The sequence below is a fragment of the Dysidea avara genome, chromosome 7, assembly GCF_963678975.1.
Source record: "Dysidea avara chromosome 7, odDysAvar1.4, whole genome shotgun sequence".
NCBI lineage: Eukaryota > Metazoa > Porifera > Demospongiae > Dictyoceratida > Dysideidae > Dysidea > Dysidea avara.
The window spans coordinates 18,648,630-18,667,596 of record NC_089278.1 but is presented as its reverse complement, the minus strand read 5'-3'; the positions used below and the strand labels follow the sequence as shown (position 1 = coordinate 18,667,596).

The following is an 18,967-nucleotide window of genomic DNA, read 5'->3' as shown; positions in this document are numbered from 1 at the left end:
CTCCTTACTTTGTGTCTTGTTTGTAACCGAAAACTCTACAGGGTGATTTGTTTGTAGCTGAACTCCTTACATTGTGTGTAGTTTCTAGCTGATCTCTCTACAGGGTGATTTGTTTGTAGCTGATCTCTCTACAAGTTGATTTGTGTGTATATAGCTGATCTCTCTGCAGGTTGATTTGTTTGTAGCCGATCTCTCTACAGGTAATCTGTTTGTAGCTGAACTCTCTATAAGGTGATTTGTTTGTAGCTGATCTCTCTGCAGGTTGATTTGTTTTAGCTGAACTCTCTACAGGGTGATTGCTTGTAGCTGAACTCCTTACATTGTGTCTAGTTTCTAGCTGATGTCTCTACAGGGTGATTTTTTGTAGCTGAACTCTCTTCAGGGTGATTTGTTACTAGCTGATCTCTCTGCAGTTAGATTTGTGTTGATTTGTTCATTGCTGATCTCTCTACAGGGTAATATGTTTGTAGCTGAACTCTCTCCACAGTGACTTGTGTGTAGCTGAATTCTGTGTAACTGAATTCTCTAGAGAGTGACTTAATTGTAGCTGAATTCTCTACACAGTGCATGACTTGTTTATAGCTGAACTTTCTTCAGTGTGACTTGTAATGTTCTGAATCTCTATAGTGATATATTTGCTTAACTCTCCACATGGTGACTGTCTTCTTGCTGAACTGTCTATAAGATTAACTGTTTGCAGCTGAACTCCCTACAGAATAACTTGTGATGTAATAAAATTCTGTAATGGAGTAAATAAATTAGCTGAATGCTCTATTAGGGTGACTGTTCTATTAGAGTATCTCGATCTTGCATTTGCTACACGGAGTTGGCTTTCGAATCATAACTCAGTGGTTTGTAATCTGATTCTTCTGTACTACTGCAAGGACTTTCTATGAAGATTATTCCAGCTATACACCGATTTTCAGCTCATTGCTCTAAGCGGTTTGCCTAGTAGGCGTGAAAACTAATACTTTTTTATTCATAAAAATCGATCGCGTAATTGTGACACAGGTTGGGTTTTGTGTCATATCTCCGTGGTCTTTATCTCGATTCTTTTCAAACCACCAAAAGGCACTCCTACGATGGTTACTCCATCTACATAGCAATTTTCAACTCATTCCATGAAGCGGTTTACCCTGTAGGCGTGACAACAAATCGATCTTGTTTTACGCGAATAATCGGTCATAACTCCTGAACCATTCATCGGATTTGTACCAAATTTGATGCTAGGATTCGCCTTTGGACTCCCATTCTGTGTGCCAAATTTCAAGGCGATCGGAGTACGCGTTTGCTTGTTATAGCAATTTTTGCAAGTGTGCGAAAAGACGAAGAAGAAAAGAAAACGAAACTTTGGCAGCTCGTATCTCGGAAATGGCTGGAGCGATTTCCTTCAAATTTAGAATGTAGACTCCCTTGGCTGGCGGGCAACTGTGTAGCAAATTTGGTTCCAATCAGATAAGTGATCACCGAGATACAAAGGTGTGAAAATGACGTTTTCGTTCTTCCTGTCAATATACTCACGGTGTGGCGCGCCGGCTTCTTGGGCCGCACGACACACTACCGTGTGTCTTGATAATGTAACTGTGCATAATATAGTGATTGTCCTCCACTAGACTGTACCTCCACTAGACTGTACCTCCACTAGATTGTAGGTTGATTTTGTTTTGTTTTGTTTCCCATTTTGATTCTGGTTTTTATAACTATCCAGCTGTGGATGCATGCTTGTTTACTGGAACTGTTTTCCAAAAAGTGTGTGTGTATGTTTTCTATGGCAAAGACACTTTATGTTAAAAGCAACCAGTGTGAGAGCTCTATTAGCCTTGTATATTAAACATATGTGCAGGTTAGCTTTACTCTGACACATACAATTTATACCGTTTTGAGATACAAATGAAAGTGGTTTCTGCATACAGAGTGAAAAGCCTTCCTGGTAGGTTGTACAGGTGTTGTAATGAGTGAACAATGATAGCATGGGCCTTGTAGACTTCCAGAAATTACATATGCCAGTTGTCACATGTATTCAGCATATTTTAATGTTGCAGTTGGAATGGTTTAATAAGATTCTGATTATTTGGATGGATTTCGTTACTTCATGGCTTGGTATTGCCTACAGCATAACCAAATTGTCACTGTGCCATGTCTAAATACCAGTTGCCCAGTCAATATCATCTCCTTGCATTAAGTGTAGAGATTTAATTTAAATAAAGTTTTGTGCTATCTAGTTTTTTTGTTTTAGAAAATTTATAATTGCATAATCATTTTAATTCCATGCATTTCAAGTACAATTCATTAACTTTATTAGTAATTCATTACTTATCATTTTTTGTTGCTAAGAAAGTATAACTCAAACAAACTGCTTTAAATCACAAACAACACTCGAGGATGGAACACTGGCTGGTGAATGCCTGGGTGAGTGATACGTGCGTCACGTTCACGAAAACTTCCTGTACGGAGAAGGCCGTATTTGTGCCACTTGGCTTAGAATTTGTCACATGGGTTACAACTTCTTATCTACATAGACATGGACAAAGAAGACCATCTTAGAAGAAGGCAGGGAGAGAATGAGGCAGGGCGAGGACAGCAGCCGAAATGCCACATGAAGCACAAGCAAGTAGACACCTGATAGACGCCATGTCCACTCACAGAAGAGAGCATGCAATTGGCCAATAAAACTGCAGAAGACAGGGAAATAAGTCCTAGCTGACTATGCTTCCGCATAGTTATGTAGCTGTGTACTGGCAGGCTACTAAGCCTCCCAACTTGAACTTTTTTTACCTTCCTCCATCTACCTCTAGAGTAGTTTGAGCATTTCTGTATGTATAGCTACAAACACACACACATTAAACGCTATTCATGGAAATACAGTTGATGCTGTATCACTTTACACAACTCAGGCTCGCCCCATCATGCTTTTAGCATCTGTCTAGTTAGTGGAATTCTCTACTAGCTGATTCATGACTGACTGACTGACTGACTGACTGACTGACTGACTGACTGACTGACTGACTGACTGACTGACTGACTGACTGACTGACTGACTGACTGACTGACTGACTGACTGACTGACTGACTGACTGACTGACTGACTGAATGATTGACTTGCTCACTCACTCACTCCCTCACTCACTTACTCACTCACTCACTCACTCACCCACTCACTCACTCACTCACTCACTCACTCACTCACTCACTCACTCACTCACTCACTCACTCACTCACTCACTCACTCACTCACCCACTCACTCACTCACTCACTCACTCACTGAATTATGTATGTGCGTACATACGTACTTACTTACTTATGTGCATATGTATGTACTTATTTATTAATGCCTTCACACAAACATAATAACTAAGACATAAATGTCACTTCAGTCCAGCAGGTGCTTTTTGGCATTTCACAGTATGGTACTGTGTTTACACTCACAAGCTCATGAATTTCTGACCCTCCTATCAATCACTCACTCGCAAAATTTTGTTGTTTTATTCATCACAAGTACCCTACTCAACAAGCAGTTGTTCATTTTACAAGGACAACTCTATATTCAAGTTGATAATTGCAAGTGTCTAGGTTCTCTGGTTACCACAAACATGGCACAAAAACAAAGGGAATCAACTCAGTACTATTTTTCTAGAGCAACCATACAGCAGATAATTGTGAGAGTAGAACTGTATATGTTACCAGATCTGCATGAATTTCACAAACCTAGCTTTTACAGTAGAATGCAATAAACACAATGGCAATGGCTGAATTCCATTTTAATATTTCTCTGTTATCTTTGATAACAAAGGAGTGGACAGCCAATATTTCAGCATTTTGTGATGAGTAGTCTTGGAATTATAGTGCTAGAAAGTTGGAACAAGAATAAATTGGATTTTTACAGCAACAATATGGCAAAAATAAATTACAAATACTTACTTAATCAACCATAGCTGACAACTGAAACAAGCTATGAAGATGGATCTGGCTCAGTTTGTTCACCATTTACTGGTAAACAGAGCAAGATAATTGTTACGTCTCTATGCGGACAAAAAAGAAGGCCATTCCAACAATGAAATAACAAACTAAGCATGATTTCTACTGCCTTGTAAATAAGCACCCAAAACTCATGTGTCTTACATTTTACAAACAAAAAACAAAACTTTTCATACTACCAATGAAAGGCAAATCTGATGGTATATCAGTTTTATTAATTTGAGCTTTGTTTCAGTGCATACCAACGCAATTACAAAGTGCGAAAATTTAATTTTGCTAAAACAGTCAGTTTTTGCTCAGCAGGTCACAAATTGTACACAAGGTTGATTGATTGCCTATTTAGGAATAGTGCTAACTGCATGGGTGCCTAATTTAAGAAGTAGCACAACATCAACTTGTAATGATTCCAACCAGCTTATGCAATTCCTAATTTTTGTCCTTGCACTTGTGTAGAGTATACTGTGTACATTTTTTGCATTAATATTTATTTAGTGGCAACAGTTGATGTTATATTTAATGGACAGCCACCATATTCAGTGAAGGAATCAGCTGGTTCAATTGACATGACCATCAGACTTAGTGCCGTAGCTTCACAAGATGTTACTATTATGATCACCATGATAGATATTATGAATATAGGTAAAAGTGGTATTGTCTAAATGTGTAACATTACATAAAATATTATTTTCATACATAGCAGGATCTGGTGGTGGTGATCTAATTACACCACCAACCACTTCTGTTACTATCCCTACTTCTGTTACAATTTCTAGTGGAGAATTGGTTGCACCATTTAACGTGAATATTACTGATGACACAATACAAGAAGAAAACGAAACATTTTCTATAACTTTTGATCTACCATCCAGTTGTCTACCAGTAACTGTTAATGGTGACCATTCTTTTACTATTACCATCATTGATGATGAAGGTAATGATATACCAGTGTGTTGTGTGTGTTGTTATATGTGATTACTCTAATAGGGTTGACTGTTCAGTTCAGTACAACAATATTTAGTGGAACAGAAGAATCTACTTCCATAATAGTGACCATAGATCTACATGGAGGAACTACAAGTCATGACTTCATGATTTCTGTTACCACATCACCAGTGACTGCTACAGGTGAGTGATTTCTGATTACACTTAGGGACATGTGATTATGCTAGCATATAATAGTGTAAATCAGACATTATACCAGGATTTTAAGGACAAATAAAATACAAAATTTGATTAACAAAGATGGCATAATTAATAGGCATTTTTATGTAAGCATAATGAGCTAGTGTTTGTTTGGAAGGTGTAATGTGAGCCTAATAGCCTTAAGCCACATCACGATTATCATACTGATAACTCAATTTCTTCAACTGTGTAGTCTAGTTACAGACACTCTATAAAGCTTGGATTGTATAATGTTTTCAGAGTTGTAATTAAATGGGCTGCATAATATTAGTTAGCCATTTAGGCACTTAAACTAGGGGCCTATTCCATGAAAAGTCAAGACACATGGTAGTGTGTCAAGTGGCCAAGAAAGCTGACATGCCACACTGTGAGTATATTTACAGGAAGAAAACAAAACACGATTTTCACACATACGTAGCTCTGTGCTCCCTTCTCGAATTAGAATCATTTTGTATTGCAAATTCCCTTCAGCACCCCACATACCAAATTTGAGCAAGATTGCATAATACAATCAAGAAATATAAGCCTTCGAAATTCAGCTTAATTTCTTTATGTTTTTTTTCTTTGTTTAGACTATTCTTTTTGCACACTTTACAAAAACCATTTGAAAATGTAAATACACTGTTAAAATTCAGGTGTTGGTGTGACACCCCTAATTTACTACGATTCTATAGGGGTGTTGTGATAGCACTCACAAATAGTGTAAAGGTGCTACAACTACACCTGTAGGGTGTTCTCTAATGTATAACACCCCAAAAGAATGTGTGTGAACACCCTTTGTGCTTCTCAACACCTCTGTGTCAGGGTGTCATGAAGACACCACTCATGGTAATCTGTTATACCTGGTGTTGCCTAATCTATAAGCCTCGTAATGATATGTTCAAGCACCCTCTTTGTTGTTCTAAACTCTCCTAGTTCCACAATTCAACAGCAATCATAAAAACATCAATTATGCTGATTTGTAGCTAAAATATATGCTAAAATGTATTAGTCACTATTATGCAAGATAAACACTTGCAAGGGTGATTATATATTTAATGTTAAGTAAACTTGGCATTGCTTGCTCTTGATTGGTTAAAGCTAGCTTGTTTGGGATAGCATGTTAAGTGCTGCACTTTAAGTCTGATGGAGTGTGGTGAGAACACCCAGAGTGTCATTCTGTGAATAAAATCCCACAATTAAAACTTTTTTTGGTGGTTACGTTATAAGTACAAAATGCTACTTACATAAAGTGTATAGAGAGAAGCAAGTAAGCCTATCTGTATTCTTGTTTGATTACTGTATTTCACAGGTTATATTATGTATTTCCCAATTAACCATGCATAACATGCAGGCCAAGATGAAGAGCTCCACCCACACAAAGCTTCGGAAATTAATGGACAAGTGCCTAGTGTTATTGTAACACCCTATAACTGTACATCTAACACTCTAGGGGTGTACCCATAGCACTTTTGGAGTGCTGCCTGACACTCCCATAGCTCTTTAGCAGTGCTGCCTAACACTCTAGGGGTGTACCCATAGCACTTTAGCAGTGCTGCCTAACACTCTAGGGGTGTACCCATAACACCTTTATGTAGCACCTCAAGGTGCTATATTTAAACATGCAACTGAGCACCCTTTAAAGGTGCTAGCACAACACCCATATTTTAACAGTGTATGTAGCTTGATTTTCTTGAGCTTTGATACACTTTAAGACTGTAGTGGAGTTGGTGCCATAATCATAGAGCTACGGACAATTATTTGCATTAAAAAAAGGCCAATTTGTCATGCCTATAGAGTAAACCACTTATGGGATTAACTCTAAAAATTTGGTATGTGTATAGGTTAACCATCATAGCTCAAACCTTCTGTAGTTTAAAAGAAATGCATTGACAGCTATAGAGTTACAAAACTACTGTAAATCGCAGGGTCAAACTACTCTAATAGAACAGTTACTGCGGGGTAAAAAGGTGTATGAAAAATGTCAACAAAAACAATTACCAGCCAGGAACCTCTATACTGAACACCCAAATCCTTAACTACTGAGTTGTTGTTATCACGGTTGATCATCTCAACTTTATATGAAAATTCTAGTTAAATCTACTCAATAGTAAATGTTCATAATTTCATAAATCTACCAATGGAAAATCTAGAATTATGTTCTATGTGTGAAATCCTCAAAAAATGTGCACTTTATTAGAGCACTACAAAAATAATTTAATAAACTCTGTAATACAATACTATTACAACTTCTCTAGTATCAAAACCAATATTATAGCCATATTGGTACATGTCAGTGGGGTATTGCACTACTATTAAGACTTACTCACACCAATCATTGTCATTATAATCATCATAATAATAAGTGCTAAAACTTGTGTGGCTGCAAATTGTATTCTTGCATAAAAGGTGCAGGATTTGCTTTATAAAACTTGAGCAACTGCAACTTATCACATTTTGCATGAAAAATTGAGATACTATAGTAAAACAGTCACTGCAAAATCTTAACTTGAAAGGAATTTATTTTGTTATAATACACTATTACAAGTAAATACAGGCACTACATATATATATTGCAACTTTATGTAGCAATGAACACATGAACAAGCAAGCACAAAATTACATATAATAAATAAATAAATATCAGTATAAATTGTCTTTAGTATCAGATCACTAGGTATTTTTCTGTTTTGGTAGAGCACTATAGTTAGTCATCTCATCTTCATTGCATCTGTAGATAAGAAGAGCAATGATTTGTGTAAAAACAAACCTCAAAGCCAGTTTATGCTTGGCTTTGGGCCACCACCTTTGATTTCACAATTGTTGGCTTGGGTATAATTTTAAACCACAAAAAGGAGCAAAAACAGCCAAGCTGTATAGAAAGTGAGCAGCTTTCAAAAAGCCTGGATGAAAGAAGTTGTGAAATCAAAGGTGGTGGCCATGAAATGGCTGCAATTATATGGATGATAATAAATTTTAATAATGGCTTTGTGCATTAATACATTGCAGCCTTTTCATGGTTGCCACCTTTAATATTACAACTTTTTTCACCCAGACTTTTGAAGGCTACACCCTTTTTGTACAGCTTGGTTGTTTTGTGATAGATTCTTAACTTTAAAATATTTTGTTCTGTACAGTAGTACATGAAGTTCAAATACACAAGCCTTAAAATGCTCAGTAATGCCATATAAACCAGTTGGATCTCACAAAGCATCAAGTTCAGATACAGTATTTGCAATAATAACTCTATCTTTATTATGTTATATTATTTGTCACTTGTTATTAGCTGGTGTTGATTATGATGCTACTCCATTGACTGCTACATTTAAAACTGGAGAGACCAGTGTCACTGTGACAATACCAGTGGTGGATGATAGAGTGGTTAATGAAGAAGATGAGGAGTTTAGTGTAACTTTGAGTATATTACCTGCTACTGGTGTGAGAGTAGAACTTGGTGATGTCAGTAGTGCAACAGGAATAATAGAGGATACTAGTAAGGAACATTATTACTAAATCTTGTGCCACCATATCTTTGCTTTTGTGTAGCACAACCACAAATCACCACTCATCCACTCAATAAACTTATTGAAGTTAATAATGATTCTACAAATGTTCAGTTTACATGTATGGCTGAGGGAGCATCATCTTATAATTGGGAAAGAAAAGATGATGATATACCAACTGATGCTTTAGGAATAAACAGTAGTACCCTCAGTCTTACAACCCTAAAGCCACCTGATGAAGGTCAATATAGATGTGTGGCTGTCAATCAACATGGAAGTACTTCTTCTAACTATGCTGTACTTACTGTCAAAGGTAATAGCTGCTGCCTAAATAAATACTTTGCACACAAATATATGAATGTGCACAGTTTGAGATGTGAACCTCTTAAAATTGATTTTATTTTCAGCACTCAATCCTGTGATTGATATCACATCATTTACAACTCGTGCCAATCCAGGAGAACAAGTTACAATATCATGTTCAGCTACTGGTTTGGCTGCTAATACATTTGTTTATGGCTGGTTACTGAATGGAGTTCCTGTTAGAAGGGAAAGAAGGCAAAGTATTGTTGTTACTGCTTCAGAAAATACTGCTGGAGATTATCAGTGCACTGTTAGAAATGTATATGGAGGGTTTACCAAATCTAGTGTGATAACACTGATTCTGAGTGAGTTTTTGTTTCTATTGTTTGTGTCATTATTGTACTGTTTATTCCCTAAGATCGATTCTGCAACCCATCAACAGTTACTTATTCTGGATTTAGTGTCACTTGGGACAAAACATCTGTTGGTGTTACTGTGGAGATGCCATGCACTGGACCTGGATTAAATGGTAATAATTTTCAATCAACATGTACAATAGTAGAATGTAGTTGAGTATACACTAATCTATAAAACACTTTTGAGAAATTGTTTCCTTCATGTTCTGCTAATTACACAGCATTAAGCATGTAGAATCAAACAGTACAGTAGTACTGTTTAAGTAGGGATCACCCGAAATGACAAGTGCTGCCAAAAATGCTTCCTTTAAAAAACCAGCCTAGAAATATCTTACATGTCGAAAATCACCTTTACGGGATAATATTAGTCCATCTAACATCAAATGTAGCATTATAAACAAGAAAACACTTACAGGCAGCCTGGTATAGAATTTTTAATTTTGGTCGTTTAATCAACCATTTGGACTTTTTATTCCACCTGGTTACACATTTGGGATCACCCATACATGCTGTTTTTTTTCCAACGCATGTGTTAATAAATGTTCTCCAATTAAAACCTACTGTTCTATACTACATCGAGCATTGTGATGTGGGTGTGCTACGTACCTATCTAATGCTGGCTAACTGCAATGTGTTGCTACACCACCCAAACACACACAAATTATCTCCCTCCGTTAACTTTGTCTTCATTTTAAAATTTTCAAAATTTCATCTGCCTCACTCACTCACCCACCCACTCACTCACTCACTCACTCACTCCCTCACTCACTCACTGACTACATCACAAGTCTAGAGGCCAAAAGAAGCAGCACATGGTCACAATTTTATGCCACTATAACAAACTCACCAGTGGGATGTACCTTTGGGGTTCCAACCAATGTGTGCCCTCTGTGCCTTGTCTTTTCTTTCATCTTTAATCAAGCTGCTTGTCTTCTTCTTAATCCAACAAACCATATCAAGGCATTAATTTTCTGTATCATCACTTACTTTGAGCAGTATAATAGATTCCACAAAATTATTTAAAGCGCTTAGAGTGGTCTGGCTGTGCGAGACTATACTGTACAGAGGTACTAGATATGTACCTGTATCTTAATGATAGGTCACAAGATCATGTCAATTCTTTATTCTACATTCATTATCGATCTATCGATATTGATCAAGACCACAATGACCACTCCTCTTTTAGGCTAGCTACATTTATAATGATAGTGACCACACACTTTCAAGTAGTTGGTAGGCTGACTCTAATAATCAATCAAGACCATGATGACCACACCCCTTTAGGGCAAGAACACCTTTGTAGGGTGACACGAGATACTCTAATACAGTAGTCACTCTAATAGAACAGTCAGACGTTGTGTAACAAAAAACTAAATAAATTAGTATATTAAAAATTATAAATTTAAAAATGAAGTAGGGATCCAAGTGATAAAAGTAGTGAAACAAGAGATGAATGATGGTAGCTATTACAGCATAGCTCGGTGGGAAATCCCTACTTTGGAATTCACACAAAATAATTGTTATACCACGTCAAAGTAGGGATTTCCCACCGAGCTATGCTGTAATAGCTGCCATCATTCATCTCTTTGTTTTACTACTTTTTATCGCTTGGGTCCTACTTCATTTTTAAATTTATAATTTTTAATATACTAGTATGGTACCTGAAATGGTCTGATAACAATCAACTTGCTTTTATTGTAGACACATAACAAAAAATACAGACAAATTAGCACAATGATAGTCTTAACAATACTCTAAACCTTTATTTAATTACCTGATAATCAATGAGTAGTAGTCAAGTAGGGAAGGAAAGTGGATATGAGAGTTAAAGTTAAACAATTACTGCTGCAAATAGCTACATATTGGGTGAAGATTATGTTAATGTGATGCCTAGCAGTCAAACAGTTGAGCATGTGACCTTGTGTTAAACTTGTCCGAGTTAGGACATACTAGTTATATGATTGGTTGATTAGCTGTTACTAGGCATGATTAGTTGGTTGGTCATATTTTTAAACATTGAAAAATAGTTGGTGTAGAAGATTGCTGAATGACTTGAATTGCTGATATTTTTGAAGGCTGTAGGTGTATTGCTTTAGATTAATATTACATCTTGAACTTTGTGATCTCTATGATACAGTACGGTAGTATTAAGGATCATGGAGGTTTGAGGCTTTCTGGCGAAACTGTCACTCAAAAACCAGCTTCACAATACCCTCCTGGCACCTTGGCAGTATTGTTTAGGTGTAACCAAGCCCAAAAGTACCTTCAGTACAACCTGAAATGCTTCCAATTACAATTATGCAATGGAATTTTCTACTGACTAACTGCCTGCCTGCCTGCCTGATGCCTTCAGGTGAGCATGATTTGATAATGGATAACACTACGGGCTTGAAGAATTTTTCACTGTTTGACATTGCTTCATCCCAAGACATGCCTTTTGGCATACCAAAATATGTGCAATGCATGCATCATGGACTTATCTTTGTCTTTCTTTTTGTCCCATTTCTTTTTACTGACAGCTCAGCATGTCAATTTGTAAATGGAAATCATCCATATTTTTCATGGTGACTGGTTAATTGCAGAGGAGCTTCTATTCTTCATTTGTAACACTGTGTAATAAACAGAAAATAGAAGCATAATGGCCACTTAACTTTTGAGTCAGTAATTGGTAGTTGGGGCATGCAAATGGTCCATAATTTTTGTGTTGATTGGATTGATTGCAGAGACACTTCTCCTGCTGTTCTTCATTTGTAATTCTGTGTTATGAGTTGAACAAAGCTGAAAGCAAAGCGTAATAGCCATTTTACTTTCAAGACAGTAATCGATAGCTGGGGCATGTTTAGACGAACATTAATACTGGCAGCATCCTTTCTTTTGATACAGTATGCGTGGGTTTACCAGTCATAGTAGTGTTACAAAAAGGTACACAAACAAGAAATTAGCAAGTTTTAATAGGTATCGTAGAAACAAAGTAGGGAAACAAGAAGGTCAACTACACTTGCAGATGTGCTAGTGAACATTTAATCCCTAATTCAATCATGGGTATAGATTGAAGTAGGGATTAAATGTTGACTGGTATAGCAGATATGGGCGACCTCCCTTGTTTCCCTACTTTTTTTCTATGATCACTAATCGAACTTAAAATTCTTAATTTTTCCTTATACTTGTAGTATTATATCTTATGACAATTATAATAGGTACTATACGAAGGAGATGCAAAGGTGAAGATGATTGGGAGGAATTTGTGGAATGCTTCAGAGTGCAATTTAAAGAACTAATTGAGGAGGTTAATTACAGTGTAATTATAGCATATAACTAGCTCAGTCATATTCAGGCAAACAATATTACTGCATCATTGGGTAACCTGAATGAGACTGAAACAATTAGTAAAGTCAACAGTATTACTACCACCCTTTCTGATCTAACTTCGTCAGAAAATGTTGTTTTTGCTAAAGACATTGATCTAACAGTCAGTATTGTCACATCACTCAACAAGTAATTGATAACTGCATATATGTATAGCTATAATAATATTATTACAGTGTGTCGGAGTCAGTTATTGGTAGTTTAAAATCCAATGATACATTTTTTGAGGTTAGTTTATAACTTCAGTTTATGCTATACATATTACGTATATTATTATATTGGTTCACACATAAAGGAAACAACGGAGGTATTTAGTAATTTGCTGAATGACAGCAACCAACAAAACTGGCAACAACTACAACAGGTACTATCATACTGTATATTATGTAGATATGGCTATTATTAGTATCTGCTATAGACATCACCAGAAACCAGCAAAGCTTTAGTTAACAGTACTGAAAAGTTTGGAGCACTTTTAGGTGCAACATTAAACAATGATACACAAGCAGCTATTAAGGCAAAGAGAAACTTTGGTAAGTACATTCATGTCATGTACTTGTAGTATTTCCAACAAGTATCATTTTAGTTGTCAAAGCTCAGCTTATTTCAAATGATAGTGTGCAAGCAGGGAAATCTTATCAATTTCCAAGTGAAAATGATGACTTGACAAACTTTACTGGTAGAACTGCTCAACTGATGTTCTCCAATGATATATTAAGAGGTGTTTTGGTTCAACTTCCCCCAAGTGAGTATTCATAATGCACATAAGAAATTCTACACACCCAGTGGTAAAGCTACTATTTAAAAATCTAAGGCAGCTGCCTAGGATGCAAAGAATTTGTGTGAAGATAATTAGCACTGCAAAAGATCGAATACTCTAATAGAGCAGTCAGAACTTCTAGCAGTCAAGTGTACTTTGATTGCTAAATTCTGGCTACACTCTTGACATCACAAAATATGTAACCGGCTCTGCAAGAACTCCATATGTTAGCACATTTTTCAAATTCCATTTATTGCATTTTCTTTATCTAGATAAACAAAGGGATGGTCAACCAAAGTTCAGCTCTAGGAGCCAGGAATTTTCAAAGTTACAGTGCTACAAAGTGGCAACAACAGAAAAATCAATTTGTACAGTGATAATACAAAAAATATACTACAGATGCTTAATTAAATAATCAGAACTTATGAACGCAGTCCTCTACCAAGATACAACTTACACCATCAGGTTCTGCATGAACAGGTGAATCCATTGCTGGGTAAGTTTTTCCTTCTAGGTCCTTCCTATGACCAGGGCGAAGGCAAAAACATGAGAAAAAAATGACAGTGAACTGCTCGTCCGATGCAAGGCAGACTAATGCTCATATCTTCTGTCTCCTTGGGAGTACTGACATGAAGTTATGATTTTGGAACTCTTCTTGCTTGAGGATCACAATGCTACCAAGGTTTTTTGGTGTTATTACCTTCCTTTAATTTGAAACAAGCACTTCGAAAATTTATGGAGTTTTTTTATAATTTGTAAATATATCACCCATTGTATTTATTGCATTCTACTGTGTATTTAGGCTTGCACAAACATATGGGGTTCTTGCAGATCCAGTCACATATGATGTGCATGATGATGGGTGGTTTACTTAGTATTACTGGTGTTAAGTGTTTTTTGGCATAACACGTCAACGTATATGGCATGCTATATTATAGCAGTGCTCCACAATTAGAATTTATTATGTATTTTGTAAATTAAATAGTTTTATTTGTATATATCTCAACAGATTCTACGGGATTTCCTATTACAAACACTGTACTGAAAGATGATGTCTTGCAATTACCAAATCCTACTAAAGAGTAAGTACTAAGTAGGCTACAAAACTTTATCACTTTAAAGAGTGCTATGGCAAATGCTTTTTTTGTCACAGAAATGTATCAACTATTCAACCTATATCTCCAGTCATGTCTGTGCAAGTGCCAGTGCCTATTAACACTACTGAGGATAACCCTATATCATTGACATTTGATGTGGTGAGTATATGGGTATACTGATAGTAACTGTAGCTACCCTGGGTTGTGAACTTTGCATGTAAAATCTAAAAATAAAATTTCATGAAAACTGTGATTGTAGTGCTGTGTAGGTTGTTATTTTCACATCCGGTATTTCTTGCACTCTATACTGTACATATATTCTGTGCACGCATTTGAGGGAGTTTTTAATAATTTATACTGTCATAAATTTACAGAAAAGCAGTGCAGAAATATCTAACCAGTCTGTAGTGGTCCAGAATAGAACTTGCCAGTTTTATGATCATAATTTATTGGATACTCAGCTGTGAGTAACACAAAAGCAATTACAGTAATAATTTAATATCAATCTTTGTGATAGTAATCAGGCTGGTGGTTGGTCACAGGAAGGAGTAAGATTGGATCAAGACAATTCTAATGGCACCACAGTGACTTGTCTTGCTACTCATCTGACTAGTTTTGCTGTACTAGTGAGTGTAGGAGATGGACCAGAAAAGAAAGTAAACCATGGTGTGTAATAAAATGCTAGCTACATTATGTATTTGTTACGAAGGGAAGTGGATATGCATTGTCAATAATTTCATATGTTGGATGTGGAATATCTCTTGTGTGTCTCTGTCTTTCCATCATCTTTCTGACTTATGTTATTGTTCGGTAAGTGTTATGTATCAGTTGTTAATTTACTAACCTGTTACTCTGTTATACAGAAAAAAAGATAAAATCAATCATCCATTTATACATCTCAATCTGTGTATTGCACTAGCTTTGGGTCTTGTAGTGTTCCTTGCTGGAATAGAATCTGCCACTGAATATCAGGTGAACATCCAGTTAACTAGTAAATTTATGATCTATATGATGAAATGTAGTGAGAAAAGACCTGATTGTATAGCAATATGTTTGCAGAAAAAAATTTGCTTGTTATCAGCACCAAAGTAGGATTTTACCACATAAAGCTTTGGTATACAATCATGTCTCTGTTTCACTGCATTTTATTGCATGAATCCCTACTTCATCATAATTATCAAACAGTACGGTAGTAGGGATCGCCTGAAATGATGCATGCCACCAAAAATGCCACCTTTTAAAAGCTAGCTTACAAATATCTTATGTGACAAAAATCAATTTTACAGATAAATATTAGTCTATCTAGCATCAAATGTGACATTAAAAACAAGAAAATGCTTACAGGCAGACGGATATAATTTTTTTTTAAGAATTGTCAAAACTCGAAATTTTGTCTGCCTCACTTACTCACTCACTCACTGACCACAGTCACAAGCCTAGAGGCCAAACGAAGCAGCACACGACCACCATTTTACGCCACAATAACAAACTCACCAGTGGAATGTGCAGTTTGGGGTTCCGACGAGTGTGTTCTCTCTGCGTCTTGTTATTTCTTTTATCTACAATCAGGCTGCTTGTCATCTTCTTAATCCAACAACGCCATATTGGGGCATTAATTTCCCATATCAACACTTTCTTTAAGCAACATAATAGACACCACAAAATTGTTTAAGGCACTTAGACTACGGTACGGAGGTACCGATACTAGATAGCCTGGGATAGCTACCTGTATCTTTACGATAGGTCTCAAGATCACGCCCATTCTTTATTCTATGCATTATTGATCTATTGATCGTGACATAATTATATCAATCGTGACCATGATGACCACACCTCTATTACACTATAACGGATGTCTCTCTTCTAATAGTGAGCACACACCTTCAAGTTGGCAGGCTGACTTGAGATACTCTAATAATCGATCAAAATCACAATGACCACACCACTTTTTGGGCAAGCACACATCTTTGCAGGCTGACTCGAGATACTCTAATACAGCAGTCACCCTAATAGAACACTCGCATATTTATAGCTAACTGTATACTTCAACAAAAAAAAACTAAACAAATTGGTATATTAAAATTTATAAATTTAAAAATGAAGTAGGGATCCAAGCAATAAAAAGTAGTGAACAAGAGATGAACAATGGTAGCTATTACAGCATAGCTCAGTGGAAAATCCCTACTTTGGCATGTTATAATAATTATTTTGCCAAAGTAGGGATTTCCCGCCGAGCTATGCTGTTATAGCTAGCTACCATCGTTCATCTCTTGTTTCACTGCTTTTTATCACTTGGATCCCTACTTCATTTTTAAATTTATATTTTTTAATATACTAGTTTTTATATACACCAACTTGTTTACATTTCATTACAACTACATATACAATGCATAAGGTAACAGTTTATCTGACTGTTGTATTAGGGTGACTACTTCATTAGAGTATCTCAATCTAGACAACTGGCTATTCCATGTAACAAATGTGGCCACAGGACTCAGTTGTTATACTATAATTAATTGTTATAATATCTGCTCCCATTCATAGTAGCATTAATACTTCCTTGGTATGGCTTCCTCACATGAAGAAAATGATAGTGAGAAAAGTTGGAGATGTCAGGCTAAGGCAAAGCTAGAATTTTGTGGCAACACAAATTGCACAAAATGAGATAATTATTACCATATAAAACAAAGATTGTGTGATTCATCATGTGCTGTAGCTTCCAGCCTTATGACTATGGTCAGATTTATACTGGTGGTATTTTTCTTAACTTTAATGTTAGGCAGACCAAGATGCTATGGTAAAGGTATTTTTCATCGCATAAGTATTTCTATTATGATTATTTTTAACAGCAGAAATTTGAGGGTGCCATTTTAACTGTGTTATAGGAAATCATAGACATATTTTAACTGACAGAGTTATGCAGAGAATCATTTTTTGTGTTGTAGGCCACCTGTATAGCTGTGGCAGTACTTCTACAATATTTCTTCACATCTGCATTTTGTTGGATGTTGTGTGAAGGAGTAATGCTTTATATGCTGTTGGTTACTGTATTTGGTAATAAACTGAACTGTCGGCGTTTCTTCTTTATCTTGGGATGGGGTAAGAATTTCTGCTTATTTACTGTGTTAACACCATACACATTTCTTTAGGTCCAGGAATTCTAATAGTTGCAATATCAGCTGGAGTAGCTCATGAACACTATGGGACTGATGATTAGTAAGTGTGACATCATTACCAGTTAAGTTCTAACATTTTTGCATTTTTAGTTGCTGGATTAAGTCAGAGGATGGAGCAATTGCAGCATTCATTGCACCCATTGTGACTATAATCTTGGTATATTGTTTATAAACTCTCATATGAACTAAATGACTATGGATTTTGCAGGTAAATTGTCTGTTTCTTGGAATCACTCTGAAGGTTTTGTATAAAAGTCAACGAAATGCACTCAGTGAAAATTCCAGTACAGTGAAGTAATTGATAACCAAATTTGTTGTTTGGTTTATTAGTTGTTTTTACTTCATATACAGACACCTGATGAAGGCTGCAATGTTTCTCTTGCCACTACTTGGAGTAACCTGGATATTTGGTATCTTTGCTGTGAATGATGACACTGTAGTGTTTGCTTGGATATTTACGATTTTAAATTCTCTACAAGTAATAAAATAATGTGACAAACAAAAATTACAAAATGGCATCAATCTTACAGGGATTTTTCATATTTTTATTCCATGTTCTCAGAAACAAACAGGTGATTGCAAATAGCTTGCTTAGGTACATTTGATGCTGTGTGTGCACTTAGGTTATCAGGGAACTTATGGAGTGTTACAACTTTTGGAGGACTAGTCAAGCATACAGTGTCTACAGTAGAATGCGCTCAGTAAGTATTATTTCAAATATATTACTCATCTTCATTAAACTTACATATATGTACAGGCACGTGGAAGTACAAGTACCATAGGAAGCTCATTAAGACGTATGTACAAAAATGTTTTTGTACTTTAAGCATTAGTTATACCATGATCATGAGGGATATACCTGATACATATCCACCAAAAATATCACCCAAAAAAAACCAGCTTCACAATACTGATGTAGTGAATTTTCCATCATGTGTTCTATACCATCCAGGTATATGGTGTATGGTATTCTTAGACCCAGAAATGTGAACTAGGCAAGACAATTCTGTCTGGCCAATTAAAATTGGAGAGTTTCGCAATTTACACAGTTATTGGATAAAAATTGACACTTTCAAGTGGATAAAAAGTTGACACTTTCAAGTGAAATCCGTGCTACCAATTATCGTCTAAAAAGTGAAGTATCCAGTACGCTTCATTGTCAACTATGTTCAACCCGTTACACAGCAGTACAAATCAAGAACTGTTTGA

At 36.1% G+C, this 18,967-nt stretch overlaps 1 protein-coding gene across 2 annotated transcripts in view; it reads left to right on the top strand.

Annotated features, from left to right (window-relative positions):
• Positions 1-18,967, top strand: part of LOC136259675 (uncharacterized) — a 131,131-nt gene that overhangs the window by 107,864 nt on the left and 4,300 nt on the right. For both annotated transcript variants that reach the window (XM_066053178.1, XM_066053177.1), the window contains 27 exons: positions 4,469-4,615; positions 4,674-4,907; positions 4,961-5,101; positions 8,424-8,630; positions 8,684-8,953; positions 9,048-9,308; positions 9,362-9,472; positions 12,557-12,645; positions 12,694-12,854; positions 12,902-12,953; positions 13,021-13,089; positions 13,144-13,258; positions 13,312-13,470; positions 14,495-14,567; positions 14,639-14,741; positions 14,957-15,045; positions 15,100-15,238; positions 15,292-15,392; positions 15,446-15,554; positions 17,528-17,681; positions 17,732-17,798; positions 17,849-17,915; positions 17,967-18,052; positions 18,110-18,236; positions 18,289-18,330; positions 18,382-18,459; positions 18,516-18,555. In XM_066053178.1, the coding sequence (XP_065909250.1) occupies positions 4,469-4,615; positions 4,674-4,907; positions 4,961-5,101; positions 8,424-8,630; positions 8,684-8,953; positions 9,048-9,308; positions 9,362-9,472; positions 12,557-12,645; positions 12,694-12,854; positions 12,902-12,953; positions 13,021-13,089; positions 13,144-13,258; positions 13,312-13,470; positions 14,495-14,567; positions 14,639-14,741; positions 14,957-15,045; positions 15,100-15,238; positions 15,292-15,392; positions 15,446-15,554; positions 17,528-17,681; positions 17,732-17,798; positions 17,849-17,915; positions 17,967-18,052; positions 18,110-18,236; positions 18,289-18,330; positions 18,382-18,459; positions 18,516-18,555 (3,291 nt within the window). The remainder of the gene's footprint in view (positions 1-4,468; positions 4,616-4,673; positions 4,908-4,960; positions 5,102-8,423; positions 8,631-8,683; positions 8,954-9,047; positions 9,309-9,361; positions 9,473-12,556; positions 12,646-12,693; positions 12,855-12,901; positions 12,954-13,020; positions 13,090-13,143; positions 13,259-13,311; positions 13,471-14,494; positions 14,568-14,638; positions 14,742-14,956; positions 15,046-15,099; positions 15,239-15,291; positions 15,393-15,445; positions 15,555-17,527; positions 17,682-17,731; positions 17,799-17,848; positions 17,916-17,966; positions 18,053-18,109; positions 18,237-18,288; positions 18,331-18,381; positions 18,460-18,515; positions 18,556-18,967) is intronic.